The 16299-nt window shown below is 39.9% G+C and overlaps 1 protein-coding gene across 2 annotated transcripts; it reads right to left on the reverse strand.

Annotated features, from left to right (window-relative positions):
* Nucleotides 1–221: 221 nt before the first annotated feature.
* LOC121192731 (histone-lysine N-methyltransferase, H3 lysine-79 specific-like) lies at nucleotides 222–15670 on the reverse strand. Of its 2 annotated transcripts, XM_041054586.1 has the most exons (35): nucleotides 15373–15670; nucleotides 15206–15259; nucleotides 13994–14065; nucleotides 13754–13816; nucleotides 13560–13628; nucleotides 13354–13425; nucleotides 13183–13254; nucleotides 12979–13041; nucleotides 12363–12434; nucleotides 12195–12263; nucleotides 11865–11936; nucleotides 11704–11769; nucleotides 11545–11601; nucleotides 10975–11040; nucleotides 10762–10812; nucleotides 10579–10653; nucleotides 10375–10422; nucleotides 10110–10178; nucleotides 9918–9971; nucleotides 9721–9792; nucleotides 9030–9083; nucleotides 8730–8795; nucleotides 8413–8490; nucleotides 8264–8323; nucleotides 7922–8002; nucleotides 7738–7791; nucleotides 7322–7408; nucleotides 6214–6270; nucleotides 5967–6059; nucleotides 5803–5853; nucleotides 4818–4871; nucleotides 4038–4115; nucleotides 3879–3918; nucleotides 3372–3423; nucleotides 222–2938 (listed from the first exon to the last, which is right to left on the reverse strand). In XM_041054586.1, the coding sequence occupies exons 1-35, from the start codon at nucleotides 15373–15375 to the stop codon at nucleotides 1981–1983; spliced, it is 3102 nt and encodes a 1033-aa protein (XP_040910520.1). In that variant the 5' UTR covers nucleotides 15376–15670; the 3' UTR covers nucleotides 222–1980. The 2 variants fall into 2 exon arrangements, with proteins under 2 accessions (XP_040910520.1, XP_040910521.1); XM_041054587.1 differs by lacking the exon at nucleotides 9030–9083.
* Between the last annotated feature and the right edge of the window lie 629 nt (nucleotides 15671–16299).

Raw genomic sequence — 16299 nt, forward strand, 5'->3', positions numbered from 1 at the left:
TAGAAACGGCAAGACATTTGCAGCCACTTCCATCTACCTGTTATGGAAATCTCTGAAGAAAAGTAAACAGAGAGAAGAAAAGTACTGAATAACACTCTGACAAACAAGTTTATCTTGGTTACTAACTGAGCAAATACCCACTCAGTAAGTGCACAGTAGTTGGTAGAAGGAAATAATTGTTTGTTCAGTTGCATGAGAACAAAATGCACAGATTGACAAAGTGGTTCTCTGACTTTTTATTAACAATTTTTACATTTACATTTATTACACATGAAGTTCTCCAGTATATTGCACATTAAAAGGAATAAGCAGCTGAACCCAGAGTAAGACTGAAAAGTACATATGAAGTTCATTAAACAAAGAGTGGTCCTCAGAGCTTACAGTACAAACAGCATATCAAACTTTGACTTTGAGATAGTGGCCTTCAAAAAAATGAATGCTCCAATAAACGGACATGGTTGATTCAAAGACAGGTTAAGTCAGTCCAGGCTGGTTTTTATAGTCCTGTGTCATTCCAGTCATGTAACAAGGATCCACCATTAAAGCTTCTAACAGAAAATATGATCAAAAACCAACAGCTAAGCCTGGAGCTGGTCGCACTCGCTGTCAGCTTAGAAAAACTTAACCAAGCATTTGTAAAGTGTGACTAAATTACAACAGGTTGCTCCACAAAAACAAATTCTCATGTAGAGTTTAGCTGCTACACAAAGCGACTACCAGGTGTAAGCGTTGCCTAGCTAATGCTAAAAACTGACAAAGGTAATGTTAGCTTGCTAGTTTAATATGGTTGACACTTTATAAAAAATCTGATTAATGATCATGCAAACTGAGAAAACAATTATACCACAAATTAGAAAATAATGTTACTAACATTAGACCAAATGACCACATAGGTTAACATTATCAGATATTTCCCCTTCACTCTTAACTGTATGAACACTATCTCTAAAACATAAATAAAGCAGACGAATGCCTACATTTACAAAGGACTGGCAGTTAAGTTAATATATCACTTAAAATTTTTATTTTTGAAAGTTATAGCTTGTGATTTCCTGTTTATTCAGTTGATTGTTTTTGGCACTACAGATGTTTCCTAATAATCGTTTTACACATTACTGCACTGTCTTAGACGTAGTATTCAATGGTGCAGCCCAATTTAGCAAGTCACTAGTTTTGCACCAGCTGGTAGTTAGTAAGACCTTAGAAGTGACTCAGCACTAAAACCAAATTTAGTGACTGATTCATGAACAGCTGATGCAACCCAACTGTGTTCTCTCCCACCATAGTTTTATTTGCTCTTTAGTAAAAGAAAAAAAAATCTACCTTCTTGTGCAGCAGTTTTAAAACAAAACTTATTACTGTCATTCTTCAAATGAGATGATTATCATCAAGCACAAACAAGACTTGTTAAACTTTAAAGTGTCATACATCAGATCCAAAACCTGAAGCAGAAGATGCAGGGAAATGATTTCATTGCAGCCCTGATCCCCCCAAAAAACACGACATACGCAAACAGACTAATGCTACACTGCATTATACTGTTTTTCTAAGGCATTATAAATAATGAAGGCACTCCTCCCTATGAGTAACATTTTCTAAATGTCTAAATGATGAAATCTAGAAAATACTCTGCACCAGTTTCTTAATCTAAAACTGCACTATCCAAATACATGATTTATTTAAATCTCTAAATCCCACTTTCTGAAAAGACAACACGTCAGTTTCACACCTTGCCACAACTGCCCAAGAAGCAGTTATGATGCTTGATCTACTGTAAAACCCCACTTTCTCTCAGTAGTGTACATCCTGGTCAGATTTCAAGTAGTCAGTTCCCTGAAAGAAAAATCCAGAAGTTTTAGAAACCTGTGTATTTCATCCAATATGAAGTCTTGTCTTTGGACATTCAGAATATGCCTGATTGTGGTTTTGAGCCTGTACTTTAAAAAATATTTTGCATGAGGAACGAGTTTGAAGTTTTGGTCAAACGTATTCACGGTTCTCTATGTCCTTTTTTATGGCTTTTTTGATGCGGTCGATTTCATCTTCATCTGAACTGTCATATTTATCATCTTTCGCTTTCTTGTCATTGTCCAAAGCAGCCGTATCTTTGCCTGTGTTGCTGTCTTGCGTGGTGGACTGCAGCTCCTCTCGTATCCCGTTCAGTTCTACCAGACCATCGTGCAGTTGCGTTGCCACCTCCCTGATTTTGGCGGCAAACTCTGACTTGGCCCCCTTCTTGAGTTCTTTGGAGTCTTTAGCCACAAAGTAGATGTCCATACCTACAAAGAGTCCGGTGAGCACACCAGTGGCCATACTGGCAATCTGGACCGCTCTGGCTGCTGTGCTGCCGGCTACGTTGGCGATCTGGACCACACGCATGATCTCATTGGCGTTGATGAGGATTGCTTTTCCCGCCATGGCACCGTCCTCATAGAAACTGCTACTGAGCACAGGGAAGTCCTGATTGTATGCATGTTTCTTCATCTTGATCAGGTCAAATCTGCGCAGGTTTTCAATACCCTGCTTGATAAATTTCAGGCACTTGTTCAAGTCCAATATCTTCTCCTGGTAGTCCTCTACGATCTTCTCCACCTTCTTGCGGTCCATCGAGTTGTTGACCTGGTTGGAGATACCAGCACCTGCTGACGTCAGACCACCTGCTGTGGCAACGCCCAATCCCACTGCCGTCACAATCAAAGAGGTTCCCATGGTGACTGGGGCCAGAGCAAGGCCAGCAATGGTGGCGACGCCCCCGATGGCACTGGTGGAGCCGCCAGTGATTTGAGCGATCTTTGTGTTCTTGTTGAACTTGTCCAGGCCGTCGGCAATGCCGTTCAGGTCGATGACGTGCTGCCAGAGACTCTCAGCGCGCTCTGAAAACAGTTTATTGAAGACACGAATTCCTTTCTGCACCTTTTCGGCCGTCACAGCAAACTCCCTGAAAAGAGAAATTTGAGTAATCACACAGAGCTAGGTCACCCTATCTAAAAATGTATCTCACTTACCACTACAGCAATACAATGGAAGTGTTTTTTTTCTACTACACAAAGCACTGAAAAATTATATATAAAAAAACAGCGAGGTTTTTTTCTAGAAATAACTTCCTGATAAATACACACCACCTGCGCTCCACATTTTTCTTCTGAACTATTTGTTACTAAAGAAAATGTCCTTATGAAAACTGCTGATAATATGTTGTGAGTAATAGTGACACTGGGTCTGGGACACTTCTCAAAACTGACAGTATCTGCTTGGCCAAATATCACTATAAGTAACATAAAAAACAAAAAATAAAACATATGATGTACGGACCCATAAGAGACCAAAGAAGAGATGCAGTGATATATGAACCTATTTGAGCCTTCACTTACTTGGCCTCTTCTTTTTCTGTCATGTCCTCATTTGCAGGCCTGTCTTCCCATGCTGAGGAAGTAAAAGTAAGAAAAATAATTTTTTTTTGCTTTATCATTGCGGTACATAAGTTACATGGCCAAAGTATGTGGACACCAACATGTGCCTGTTTCACATCTAATTTCAAAAGCATGGACATGATCTGCTGATAAGACCTCCACTTTCTACTAGATTTCAGAACCTGATTGCAGGAATCTGATCCCATTCAGTCATCAGTCATTCAGTTATGAGTTCCAACACTAATGTTACGGAGCTGGATCAGCTTTACGCTGTAGGATTAAGATTTCTCTTAATTGGAATTTAGTTGGCCAAAGCTTGAAAAATAGCACACAAAAGTATGTAAATAGGGTTGTCCACTTACTTTTGGTCATGTAACATAATTGACTATAGAAGAAACAAAAAGTTCGGCTCAGAATAAAACCCCAAGAACACTAAACAAAATGAAAAACACTTTATTTGTAACTTACGCTCCACCGTGTTCCACCACTCCATGAGATCCTCCACATCCTGAAAGACGCCATTTGATTTGTATGAGTTTGCATGTTTATGGTTGCTATCAGAAGTTAACAAAAATGTATTAGACAGTACTGAAATCTAAATTTGGTGACATATTCTGTGTCAACGACCTGTTCGTCTTCAGGCCGTGCCGGGTCAGTGCGGAAGTCCTCCAGCTGGTCAAACAAGGACCTCTTTCCACCTTCATTCTGTGACAACAGAAATAATACAGCTTAAAAATCGAATATGAAAACCAGTATTTTTATCTTTACATGAGTATCACATGCTCAGTTTCACTTTTTATACTGTTTGTGCTCAGACTAAGAGGAGGAAGTGATGAGGAGAAAACAGATTCTGAAAGTACTGACTTATTGCTGCTGTTTTTGCAGAAGTAAAAAGACCCAAAATCTTCTATGGAGATGTTGAAATAGGAAGCAGACGAACAAGTCTGGGCACATTGCAACCTAATCTCGTCTCATCTTGCATGTTAAGGACACGCACAAACACCATATGAAGCTGTGGGGGCGGGTTTCATGTTAACAGTGGAGAAACAAAACACATGTTGGCTATAACAGTCTCTGTTGGGAGCTGGGTGAACGCCCTGGAGACAAACTCTGTAAATAACTGAGAGAAAGAGGTTGTTTTCAGAGAGGAGGAGGGGAGAGGTCGGAAGGCTGAAACACACCTTTTGTAACCCTGAACCAATATGAGTAAGACCTCAACACGTCAGTACAATGGACAAATATACTGAAACAGACTGGATGAGAAAAGGTTAGGAGCTGTTTTTAGTTTAAAGCTCAGTGTGTGTGAGAGAGGCAGCTGAAGAAAGGAAAGTAAGAAAGAGAAGCAACATCAAAAATGACTTTCTGTCTCAGAGAAACAAAGACTGATGAGCGTTTTATTTTCTCTACCTCTGCTGTGCTGCCTGCAGCTTCATCCTGTTCGTGCCTCTGAATAACTTTGGCCTGAAACAAATGAAGACAAACACACACCCAAACCAAGTTAGAGCACTGGTAATACCAATGTAAATTTTATCTTTTGGGCTGACGTTGGTTCCTACACAGTCCAGACTGTTACAAATTAAAAATCTGTTACAAAGCAAAAAAAGCTCATAAAGGTAATGTGTGTTTGGAATTTCAGCTATGCTGCTAACCTTGCCAAAATAACATGCAAAGACTTCATACATATTTAGTTAGCAGGAAGAGAGACAGAGAGCTGGCAAACTAAATACTAATGCAGAAGTTTATTACTGTAGTCACACTGGGGCAGACCTAGTAAGACCACTGACCGTGGTGCTTATTCTGACACTAAATTAAGAAGTAAACTGACATTTTGGACACTCATAAATTATTAAATTAATCGCAACCCAGTGCAAAATGATAATTTATGATAAGTGATGATAAATGCTGGATAACTGTAACTTTGACCTCTATTAAAATGGGGAAATACAGCAGTGTGGAATATTTTGCAGAAGGTGGCATACATGCTGCAGACACTACCTTTTTGTTTTTGTTGAGGGCACTATATGCTGGATAACTTCTACATTTAGAATTTGGATTGAAAAGTAAATAACATGAACTAAGAAGCAAGTAAGAATTCACAGTAAAAGCACAGCTTTGAATGCCCGAAATGGGCGGATGAGTTGTATGGCTCTTCATGACTGTGACATGTAGCATGACGCAAGTCTGAACAAGTCAACTCAAATTCTAGTTTCTCCAGTTTGGTAACATGTCTCGAATGACATGAACTGCTCAGTGAGCTTGAACTGCAGGATTATCCTCGGAAATAAGTGCGATTGTTTGGTGGGTTAGAAAACAGTTTGGCAACGTTAATAAAAGCACATGGTGTCGACATGGGAGGAAACAAGTTTGTACAAGTCACATGTTTGAATGTTACCTTAACCCGTGGCATGAAAGGATTGTGTCGCTTAGGTTTCTTGACTTTGGTCTAAAAAGAAAAATAAAAAAAACAAAACAGGATTACAGTGTTACTTCAGGGAACATACAGGTCAAATTCTGAAATGTTCCTTCAGGTGTAATTACAATAAAATGTTAAATGACCTCCTCTCTTTTGTCCTTGCCCTCATCTTCTTTCTTTTCCTCTTTGGATAAAGATTCGTCTTTTTCTTTCAGCTCTTCATCATCAGATGAAGCCTGAAACAAGCCGCCAACAAGCAATATAAAGCATCAACATAACAACGAAAGAAATAATTACCTAGAAAAAGTAACACAAGGTTGAAAAAAAGATAATAAATCAATTAATTAAAGTCCAAGAGATATAGGTGGACAGTAGATAAATGGCATGTACCTTGGCTGCAACTCGTGGCATAAATGGGTTATGGTGCTTGTGTTTTTTCTCCTTTGCCTGCCAAAAGAAAGGCATAATAACAGGTGTGTTAGGTGACATTAGAAGCAATAACTGGGAGAACTAGATTTCATTACAGCCACTAGTGACACATAAACTACTGCGTCAGCTACATGTGCTGTTTCAGTCGTCGTAGAGCTTTGGCAAAACCAAAAAACCAAACAGAAAACACATCCTTCTGCAAATATGTATATGTTGTGTTTGTTTCTTCCCCCAAACACTCAGGAATCTCCTGTTAGTTAAAGAAAAACAAATTCCACTAACAAGCAGCAGCCTGCCAGAGTATGTAATGGCTGCTGCAGTGGGACAGTTATTACAAACTTCAGCTGTGCGCCCAAATATTGAGATTCAGATTTTTAATTCTAGTGAAAGTCAAAATGTTTCCAAAGACACCAAATATGTCAGGCTACATTTTGGGTAAAAGTGTTTTAAATGATTCACAGGATGCCTACATGATGGTGACGGTGAACATTTTGTGTCTGAACATTTCACACAGTGTGAACAAAGTAGAGCTTCAATAAAGGGCTGGTACAGCATAATCCAGAATATATGATACTGTCAGGCAGTGTGGAATAAAATGAAATTAATAACCTTTAGGCAAACAAAAGAGGACAAAAAATGCCATGTGACTAATAACAAACATGAGCTTTCTAAAACCTAACACTCACAGGAGGTGCCACATGTCATTTGCATGACTCTGGCATTAAAGAACTGGTAACAAGGAAGCAGGAACTAGAACAATTAGATCCCGACAGAACAGATGACTGAAACATTCTGTGTTTGTTCTCACCTGCATGTAGCAGCAGATGTGGGTTAAACCACACACGGATGATTACTGACAAAAAAATTCTCAGACTCACAAACACATGAACATATACATACATACATGTAAGTAACTCTATCCGGCTTGTTGATCAATATCCCAAATCAATATGCAAACAGCCCACATATTACTTTGTTTACATGAAAGAAAACTTTCTGAGGTTCATGCTGTCTCTGAGGATTGTTGGCGAACCCTGTTTGACCAACACTGATGACGGGATCAACTTACAGTTTTGCTCTCTGGAGGATTCACCTCATCTCCGTCTTTGGCCTCAGCAGATTCATCTTGTTTGAGACCTTCATCATCTGACTGGCTCTGCAGCAAAGAGAACAACTTAGTTAATTTTTTTTTTTTTTTATAATACTTTGCATGTATGCACTGGAATGTGTGTGTGCATATAAAGTGTGCCTGACAACAGCTTGTAAATACACATACCACAGTGATCGTGTTTTGTTTTTGTTTTTTTACAGAGCACCTTCAAAGGTCTTTTAGCATTAGCATCTCTTTCATATAAAATGTTTTTTGTAAAGTTTTTTTGTAACCTTGATCAGGGAATCACCTCCAGCAAAGCCAATAATTGATATTCGAAACTGTGTATCAGCAAACCTTTGTATTAATCTAACCCATGTGCTGTGTGCACGCACCTGGTAGCTGCTCTTCTGCTTTTGCAGACCACTTCTCACTGCTTTATTCATCTCCTGTAATTAAAGCAGAACAGTTTCCTAAACCACCAGGACTCAAAGTCCAGCATCGATACACACTGATACACATCAGCTCCAACCTGATACAAACAGCCAATGTTCCCTAAACACAGGATGCTTTATCTACCTCTTCGGACGGCCTGGCAGGAACTACAGGAGTCTCTGCAGGCTTCTCTTTTTTCTGTCTGGAGAGCGCGTCCTTTTTATCCTGCAGAGGACAAATACAGACATTTGTTCCACAACGGACACCCGAGCAAAACCTTTGTATGTATACAAAACATGAAATTTAACCACTTATGGCTCTTTTAAAAGCATAGCATGTAAATTTTATACTTGCTGATGGTATACAGTATAATTTAAGGTTATTTAACCGATTTAATTTAATTTTTTAAACAGATACTCTGTGGACAGTGGAATTTTACAGACGAATTATACATCTTTTTGTAAATCTGAGAGGTGCAAACCGTACCTGATTATCCTCAGTTCCTCTTGGTTTCACTTTGTCATACGCGGACGTCCTCTTCATTTCCTGCAATACGACAGGGACAGACAGAGGAGAAGTCAGAGTAGCCTCACATGGACCACATGAGCGGCAGTTGCGTTCGACTGCATGCGAACCTCCTCAGTTGGTCTGGGTGGGACCAGTGGCGTTTCAGTCCTTTCCTTCCTTTCTCGCTGGATCATGTTGCTTTTGACCTGACAAGGACACACACACACACACAGAGTCACACAGTGTGCTGGAGCAGGAGGACAGGGAGGTCTGACAGCAAGTACAAAGGATTTAAAAGGAGGTAAGAAGATGAGGAGGATGTGGTGGATGTCCGGAAGAGGAGGAGAATGAGAAGATGGGGAGTTTTTCACAGAAGTTGATCAGCTGTGTGTGTGTGTGTGTGTGGTCGCTGATGACTCACAAGTGATGCAATAAATAGACTGACCGGTTTCGGGTTCTCTTCCTCTTGTTTTTCGTTCTCCTTGAGCGTCTCTGTGTCTTCAGTGTCTTTCTGAACAAAGGACATCGAATATGAGATATTAAACTGTATCGATTAAAATCAGATTACTTATGTGGTGTTTAAGGGACCATATCAGTACTTTTGCACATTTTGGACAAAGGACATCCTAACAAGAAATCCCAACAAACATCACCTCCACCACCATCACATCTATCACAGTCCCATCACTGTGACTGCCTCAGGACCACCTCCACCATCACCAAACACATTTAACAGTATAATTACTTTATTTGCAGAGCGGAAAAGATTCAGTTTGGACATGGCTCCAATCATGGCATTCTGAGAGGGAGAACACACATCACTGAAAGATTCGACATTTTCGACATTGCATCTGCTTTGTCAGGAACCGCACTGGGGTCAGAGCAGAGCACGACCAACATTAGCTTACTGCAGATACTGAGAAGTATCAAGACACTGTAGCACAAGAAATGCCAGACGAGGTTTAAACAGTGCTACCACCACATAAAAAGAAAAAACACAAGACTAGGTCGAAACCTAGTATATGGCTGGATTACGTATGGTCAACGTGTGAAAGTGAGGACATAGTTGAAAACTGTTGTGGAACCACTGTAAAGAGCTAACTTCACTGTTTGAAGAGCTCGGCAAGACCAGGCAAGGCAAGTTGAGCTGGAGTGCAGATAGTGCCTGTGGGTAAAATGTTTGTTAAAGACTTCCAGCGTTTGACTTCACAGTGCCACTCATTCACCCGTTCACACACACACACACATGCATACCAGTGGCGGTAAAGCAAGCCTGGCAGGAAGCAGAAAGCTTCTGCTTGATTAATTACAGATAAAAAGTGGGGGCTTCTCTACTGCGAGATTCCCCTGGATAAAAATAAGCAGTTAAAAATGGAAAAAGTTCAGTGAAAGTCATAAAATAACAGTGAAACAGGAACAAGTAAATATAAAAGCACCTGTCTGTTGCCCGATGGCTTATCGCTGCTTGCAGGTGGATCCTCGTCATCAGAGCCTGTCTGCTTCTCATTCTGCACAGACAAAAACACATAAATGATGCTGTACAGTTCTGCTGCCATATCCATTGATCAGTAGAAAATGTCCTTATTTCTGGAGCATTATCAAAGATCGAACAATCAGTCGAAACCATCCTTACTTTGTTAGCAGATCGAAATGGATTCAGCTTTGTCATCGCTCCAGCAAGTTTATTCTGAATAGGAGAAAAAAAATAAAGAGGATAAAAACATAAAAGATTACGTTGAGGAATGGAACTGATGATTGAAACCAAACAAAACTAACAAACAAAATGAAAACTTGAAAGAAATGAACATTTAAAAACCGTCCAAACCTGTTTGTGACTTGGCTGGCCCTCTCCATTGTCCAATGGCTCCTCACCATCAGTGTCTAAGTTCTTCTCCTGCAGACGAAGCCAAGTATTGTAAAATATAAACAACAGTAGTTCTAGTGGTAGTATATTCATCTTTATATCATCTATGGATTACTTCATCATTTTTAAAATATACTGTTAAGCTTCTCTGCAAGCGACACTCTTTAGTTTCAGGAGAGTGTGATGACAAATCACAAGAAGCGAATGTCAAGACGCCACACCTTACCTGTTTGTCAGAGTAGAACGTGCTCTTCATCATCGCACTCAAACCGTTCTGAAATAAGACAAAGACATTGTTCCTGACCACTGCAAAAAAAACAGACCCTAGCCCTGACCCTGACCTCACAGCAGATCTTATGATTAAACAAACACTCAAACAAACTTTAAAGCAACACAGAACAGATTCAGTTATTCTGCTATAACAACCAACCTGCTTGACTTTGGGTTTCTCTGTAGCAGAGGTATTCTCATTTGAGTCTCCTGAGTGTTCAGTCTTTTCCTTTTCCTGAGATAATACAAAGTGCATAATTAGCATTTCACCAATCAGAAAACATAACCGACAGGTGGGTAGAGCACCTGATACAATGCTGCGTTCACTGAGACAGAAAATGACCTGAGATGAGGATGTGAAAGGATTCTTCAGGATCTTTGCTGCGACTCCACCCTGACAGAGAACAGAAAGCAGTTTGAGTTACAGACATCTTCAGCTGTTCCTTTAGGGTTAATGCAGTGAAAAAGGCCTGAAACAAACAAACAAACAAACAAACAAACAAACAAACAAACAAACAAACAAACAAACAAACAACAAGCGAGCCTCATCCCTCACCTTTGAAGACTTCTCTATGAGACTGTCACTGCTGGCAGAGAGTTCACCGTCCATAGACAAATCATCCTAAAAAGAGTTATACATAAAGTAAAAACCAAGACACAAAACCAGGTCTGCAGGTATCAGTTGTTCATAAAGTGAGTAGTTTGAGAAAGAGAAGGTCTCTGGGAAAACATGTTGCTTTAAGTTAATAAAAAGCCAGTGAGGTGAAACATGAGAATGTTTCATGAAAGTGTTGAGAACAATGAGAATCTTCATTCCTTTCAGTTAATGTTGTGTTTCACTCTGATGCTGCATCAACCAAACACCACAACCAATACTAAACACTGGAGTGTTTGCAGTTTGCAGTGTCCCATAAAATTAAACAAATCATTTTTTTTCAGTCATGTTCTGTTCATAACAAACGCACAGGGAGGTGCAAACCAATGTGGCCGTCAAAGGTCCATCAAAATACGTCACACAACTCTTTTCCATAATAACATACCTTTACCCTTTCCCAGGAAATAATGCTCAAACAGAATACTTAACGTTTTGTATTGAAAACCTGTCGCTAACTGAGCTCTGTCTTACCTGAGACTGAGATTTGGCACCTTTTTTTCTAAACACACCACTAAGGAGTCCTTTCTCCTGGGAAAATAATATGCAGCAATTACAATTCCATTATCTACAGTTATAGCTGAAGTTATTGTTTCAGTTGAGGATGGAGGGGATGGTTTTAACAAACCTCACCTTCATGTTGTTCTCAGAAAGATTGTCACTGCTGCCTGAGATCTCACTGGGTGCAGACAAATCCTCCTGAAGTTGAGAAATAAATGTCAAAGACATTATTTATCATCTTTGAATAATGTCACACGAGTAAATATGAGACAAATGAGGCGCACAGCTCTCACCTGGGATTGGGTCCTTGCGCCAAAGGGCTTTGGGGTTTTTTTAAATATTCCACTGAACATCCCACCTGACTCCTGAAGAAAGAAAAAAGTCCCATTTGAGTTTGAGAGCATCTTCCCACCATGCAAGATTTCTGTGAGGCGTTCCTCTGGTTTCAGAAGAATTTCACACAGCAGCCTGTACTCTCATCCAAATTGCTGATGTATGCAGGTTTACCTTGCCCTTCCCAACACACAAAAAACAAAAACAGAGACACGCGTGCTCACACAAACTCTCCTTTCAGTGAGTTCAGCTCAGTACTGACTTTGGTGACGGACTTTAAGAAACCTCACCTTAGTGTTGCCATTTGCAGAAAGATTGTCGCTGCTGCCTGAGAGCTCGGTTGCTGCAGACAAATCATCCTGAAGGAGAGAAACAAGCATCTCCAGTGAATTAACATTTTCATCTCCTAATGATGTAAAACAGGTTAAAGTGAGAAAAGTCAAATGCACAACTCTTACCTGAGATTGCGTGCTCGCTGCAATGGGCTTTGGGGATTTTTTAAACATCCCACTGAACAACCCACCTGACTCCTGAAGAAAGAAAAAAAGTCACGGAATAATTACTTATAATGTATATGTTAGCTGAAATAAAACAAAGCCTGTTTTTATATTTTGAACTGATGCAGCTGCCAGATGGACAACAAGGGATTTACACATGAGCCAGTACTTTCTGTCAAATTGCTGATGAATGCAGGTTTACCTCGCTCTTCCAAACGTGCACAAAAACAAAAAACACACGGCCCGAACGCTCCATTCAATGAGTAGAGCTCTACACATTTACTAGGACATCAGCATGTGTCACTGGCTCACACTGAGGTTCTTTTAGTGTAAAATATACCAAGGTTTTTTGTGTAAATAAATGTTTACCTTGGTTTGCCTTTGTATTATTTTAATTATTATGTTTTTATTACATTTTTTGTAATGTTTTGTTGCGTTTTGGTCTTATCCATTGCACTGATTTTGAATCTTATTCTGGTTTGTAACATTTGTTCAGAAAAAAACCCCAAGTATGTTTGTATTTTGAAAGTTTCTGAATAAATGTACATTTAAAAACGAGGCTCACGACGAGACTCACCTTAGTGTTTGTGTTCTCAGACAGATTGTCATTGCTGCCTGAGAGCTCGTTGTCCAAAAGATCCTGAAACATAAGATCACCTGTCAGCCCCTTACTAAAATCACACAATACTACATTTTAGGTGTCAGGAATTAAGCTGATAATTGTATTTCCCTGGTGATCTTTCATTGTGTGCAGGACATGTGATACAAGATAGCGTTTCACCTGAGAAGGCCTCCGGACATGTCCTGGTTTGGGAGATCGTTTCATTATCCCACCCAGCACACCTGATTTGTCCTGAAGACAAAGAGGTAGAGGAAGGTTTAGTTTCAAAGACTAACAGGACTAACTTGTGTGGGAAAATCAAAAATATCACAGAGCAAAAACTGAACTCACCTTTGATGGCTTGTTGTCTGTTAAGCTGTCACTACTGGCAGAGAACTCAGGATTTTGTAGTGAGAGGGTGGCCTGTTAACACAAAAAGGTTCATTCCTAATCAGAATATTTCATACAGCACTGGGAACATTCAAATGTAAATATGTGTTTATTATATGTTTATGTAAGTTGTACAGCACAGTAAGTTGAAGAAGGCCACCACAAACCTGTGGCTGACCCTCTTTGGCAGATTTGGTCGTCTTCTTAAACATTCCTTTAAACACACCTCCTTTGTCCTGAAACATTAATAAATATGTCAGTCTACAAAGAAAAAGTTTACATCAGTTACCAATGATCAGAGAACTGAAGTTAACTTTGAACAGAAAAATAAAACTAAACACAACAGAAAGAATTTACACACCTTGGTGTTGTCAGTCAGACTGTCACTGCTCTTTGAAAGTTCACCACTGGCTGATAAACTGTCCTGTAATGTCAACATGGAGTCTTTCAGCATAAGCAGAGTGAAACAGTGTAAATCCAAAATTTGGTACTATTGTGAGTATACTGTTATGTATAAGAGTTACTGTGATTTTATATTATATTAAGTGTAGTTGCTCATTTCTACCTTTAAAGTAAATAAACACTGAAAGAATAACATCACCTGTGCTTGGATAAATGGTTCTGCAGACTTAGAGGATTTCTTGAACATCCCACTGAACAATGCTGCTTTTTGCTAAATGAGGAGTGAAGAAGAGAAAAGCTTTTTTTTTTTTTTAAAAAAAGAGAGAATAACATTTTCTTTTAACCAGCAAGTTTCTCAAAAATGTGAAGGATGAAATCACAAAACAAGAACGATCCCTGCTGTTGTTTCAGTGCTGATACAGAAGCATCACTCACTCTGAGTAACAGAGGGTGAACATACACTGACATGACCTGTGAATCAGCAGCATAAATCTGTGTCACTGCTCATCAGATGTACGTGGACACTGAACTGGAAAGGATGCTGAGACTGACAGACAGTCCACTGGTGATTTTATGGATAAAAGGACAGTTCACGTCTCACAGTCCAGCTCCATGCCCGGACTTCAAGCCTGGACTTGAAGCTGGTTTCATGCCTGGACTTGAAAACCTGACTTTCATGTTTCTAGCTTGGGGAAAAAAAATAATCATATTACTGATTTTCCAGAACACTGGACAGAAAACAGGCAAAAGTAAAGTAGGAACAGTGAACTGTAGGATCCATGTTTTTAATTTCTGTTCAACCACATTCTAAAGCCTTGATGAATGATGCAGAAGTAAATAGAAGGCCTGTCAATTCAGTTGATCATCACAATACAAACAAAAGCTATAATGCTTTATTATACATGTCCCATATGTTACAAAAGACCATAATTACAATGAACTGACCCTAACTACCCCTCATTCCTCTGTGCCACACAGCTCCATTATTGTCTAAAATCTAGTGAGTCACACTGTTACACTGGGTGTCACGCTCCTTCAATACAATGAACATGGACACTGCAGTTTACTTTGGATCCATCCAAAATACCCCGTGCCACTGCCATCTATTGGGGGGTTCACTAGGGGCCCAAATGTTTGCCCCATGGCCCCCCAGGAGGTAAGTCCGGCCATGACAGTCGACCCAAAGCCGTAGGTTTGACTTTGAGTCACTGTTCACATATTTAGGATTTATCCTGACTGTACCACACAGTTAGTGTCTTTGTATTTCTGACGCACAGGTCATAATGAAGTCGGTAAACTGCACAAACACACGTTCCTGACCGACTTTACGAAGAAAAACCAAACTCTCAGAACAGCTTCGATAGCCGCTAAAGTGGCTAAAGTGACATTAAAGACAAAACAGTCTACTCACTGCAACGCCTCCTCCATCACACTCCAGATCCAAATCCAGCTTATCGTACCGATCCTGTCCAACAGTAACGTAGTTAACGGTTATCTTTAAAATACATTTTTCAACATTTACGTGTAGAGGACAAAGTTTCAAGAAAATGTTCCAGGTTCAACCGTTCAATCGCTCACCATCGGCTGCTCTTCGTCTGTGCTCGTTCAGTTATTCCGCTGCTTTGTGGACAAATACCGGTCGAAATGTTTCTGTCCTCGGCAGAGACTTTCTGTCCTTCCCGTGTCAATGGTGTCGGTTGTTTTCACTCGCTGGGATGTGAAGTTAAAGATCCTCCCTGCTGAAAAAAACAAAAGAAAAGAAAAAAAACAAAAAAAATGGCTAGAGAACAGACACTTCCCACTGATCCTTGTGACTTCTGTGTGGGTTTTCATAAAGCCGACACTGTTGTTATAATACTGAGACCGGCACATTCAGTTCTCGTTCTCCCACCTGTTGTGTTGCCGTCCAGGAGAGGGCGTGTCTGTCTCACCTGGGAGCCGGAGATCAGCCTGGTGCTGCTTTCAGGTGCTGCTCGGAAGCTACATAAACATCACTCAGCTTTTACCTTTGGTAACAGAAACACCCAGATATTCAGAATTCCAGACACATTTGTCCCGGTGGTAAAAATCTGCACATAATGTTTAGCTTTGTGGTAACGTATGTGTAATGTGAATGAAAGTTAAAATTTGTAGCATAAATACATCACTTTTCACTCTGAAAAGTACCATGCGACTGATGCAGAGCTGAAAAAATGCAAAGAAAGGCCTTAATTTTCAAAACACGGCACACCTTCATTGACCAGACTTGTCACAGCTGCCCGTGTCCCATCAGATAATGTTAGACCAAACAAATATAAGATGCACTGTGGCAACAATGGAAAAGCAGTTTTGCTGAACAGGGGCAGATTTTTTTTAAATGGCACATGACCTAAGCTCAGACTTTAACTGTCACACAATAGCATACGTTGGAAAAAAAAAAAAAAAACTTTATACTGAAGATTACTTTGTGATTTGTATGGTTCCATTAAGGTGTACAGTAGAGTATTAATTTCAATGTGAAGCATG

This window comes from Toxotes jaculatrix, chromosome 14 (genome assembly GCF_017976425.1).
Source record: "Toxotes jaculatrix isolate fToxJac2 chromosome 14, fToxJac2.pri, whole genome shotgun sequence".
In the NCBI taxonomy this organism is placed as follows: domain Eukaryota; kingdom Metazoa; phylum Chordata; class Actinopteri; family Toxotidae; genus Toxotes; species Toxotes jaculatrix.

Coding starts and splice junctions, on each gene's coding strand:
- LOC121192731 (XM_041054586.1), bottom strand. Junction 13,426..13,559: donor CCAAAGAGGGTCAGCCACAG/GTTTGTGGTGGC, acceptor TTGTGTTAACAG/GCCACCCTCTCACTACAAAA. Junction 13,255..13,353: donor CAGACAACAAGCCATCAAAG/GTGAGTTCAGTT, acceptor CTTTGTCTTCAG/GACAAATCAGGTGTGCTGGG.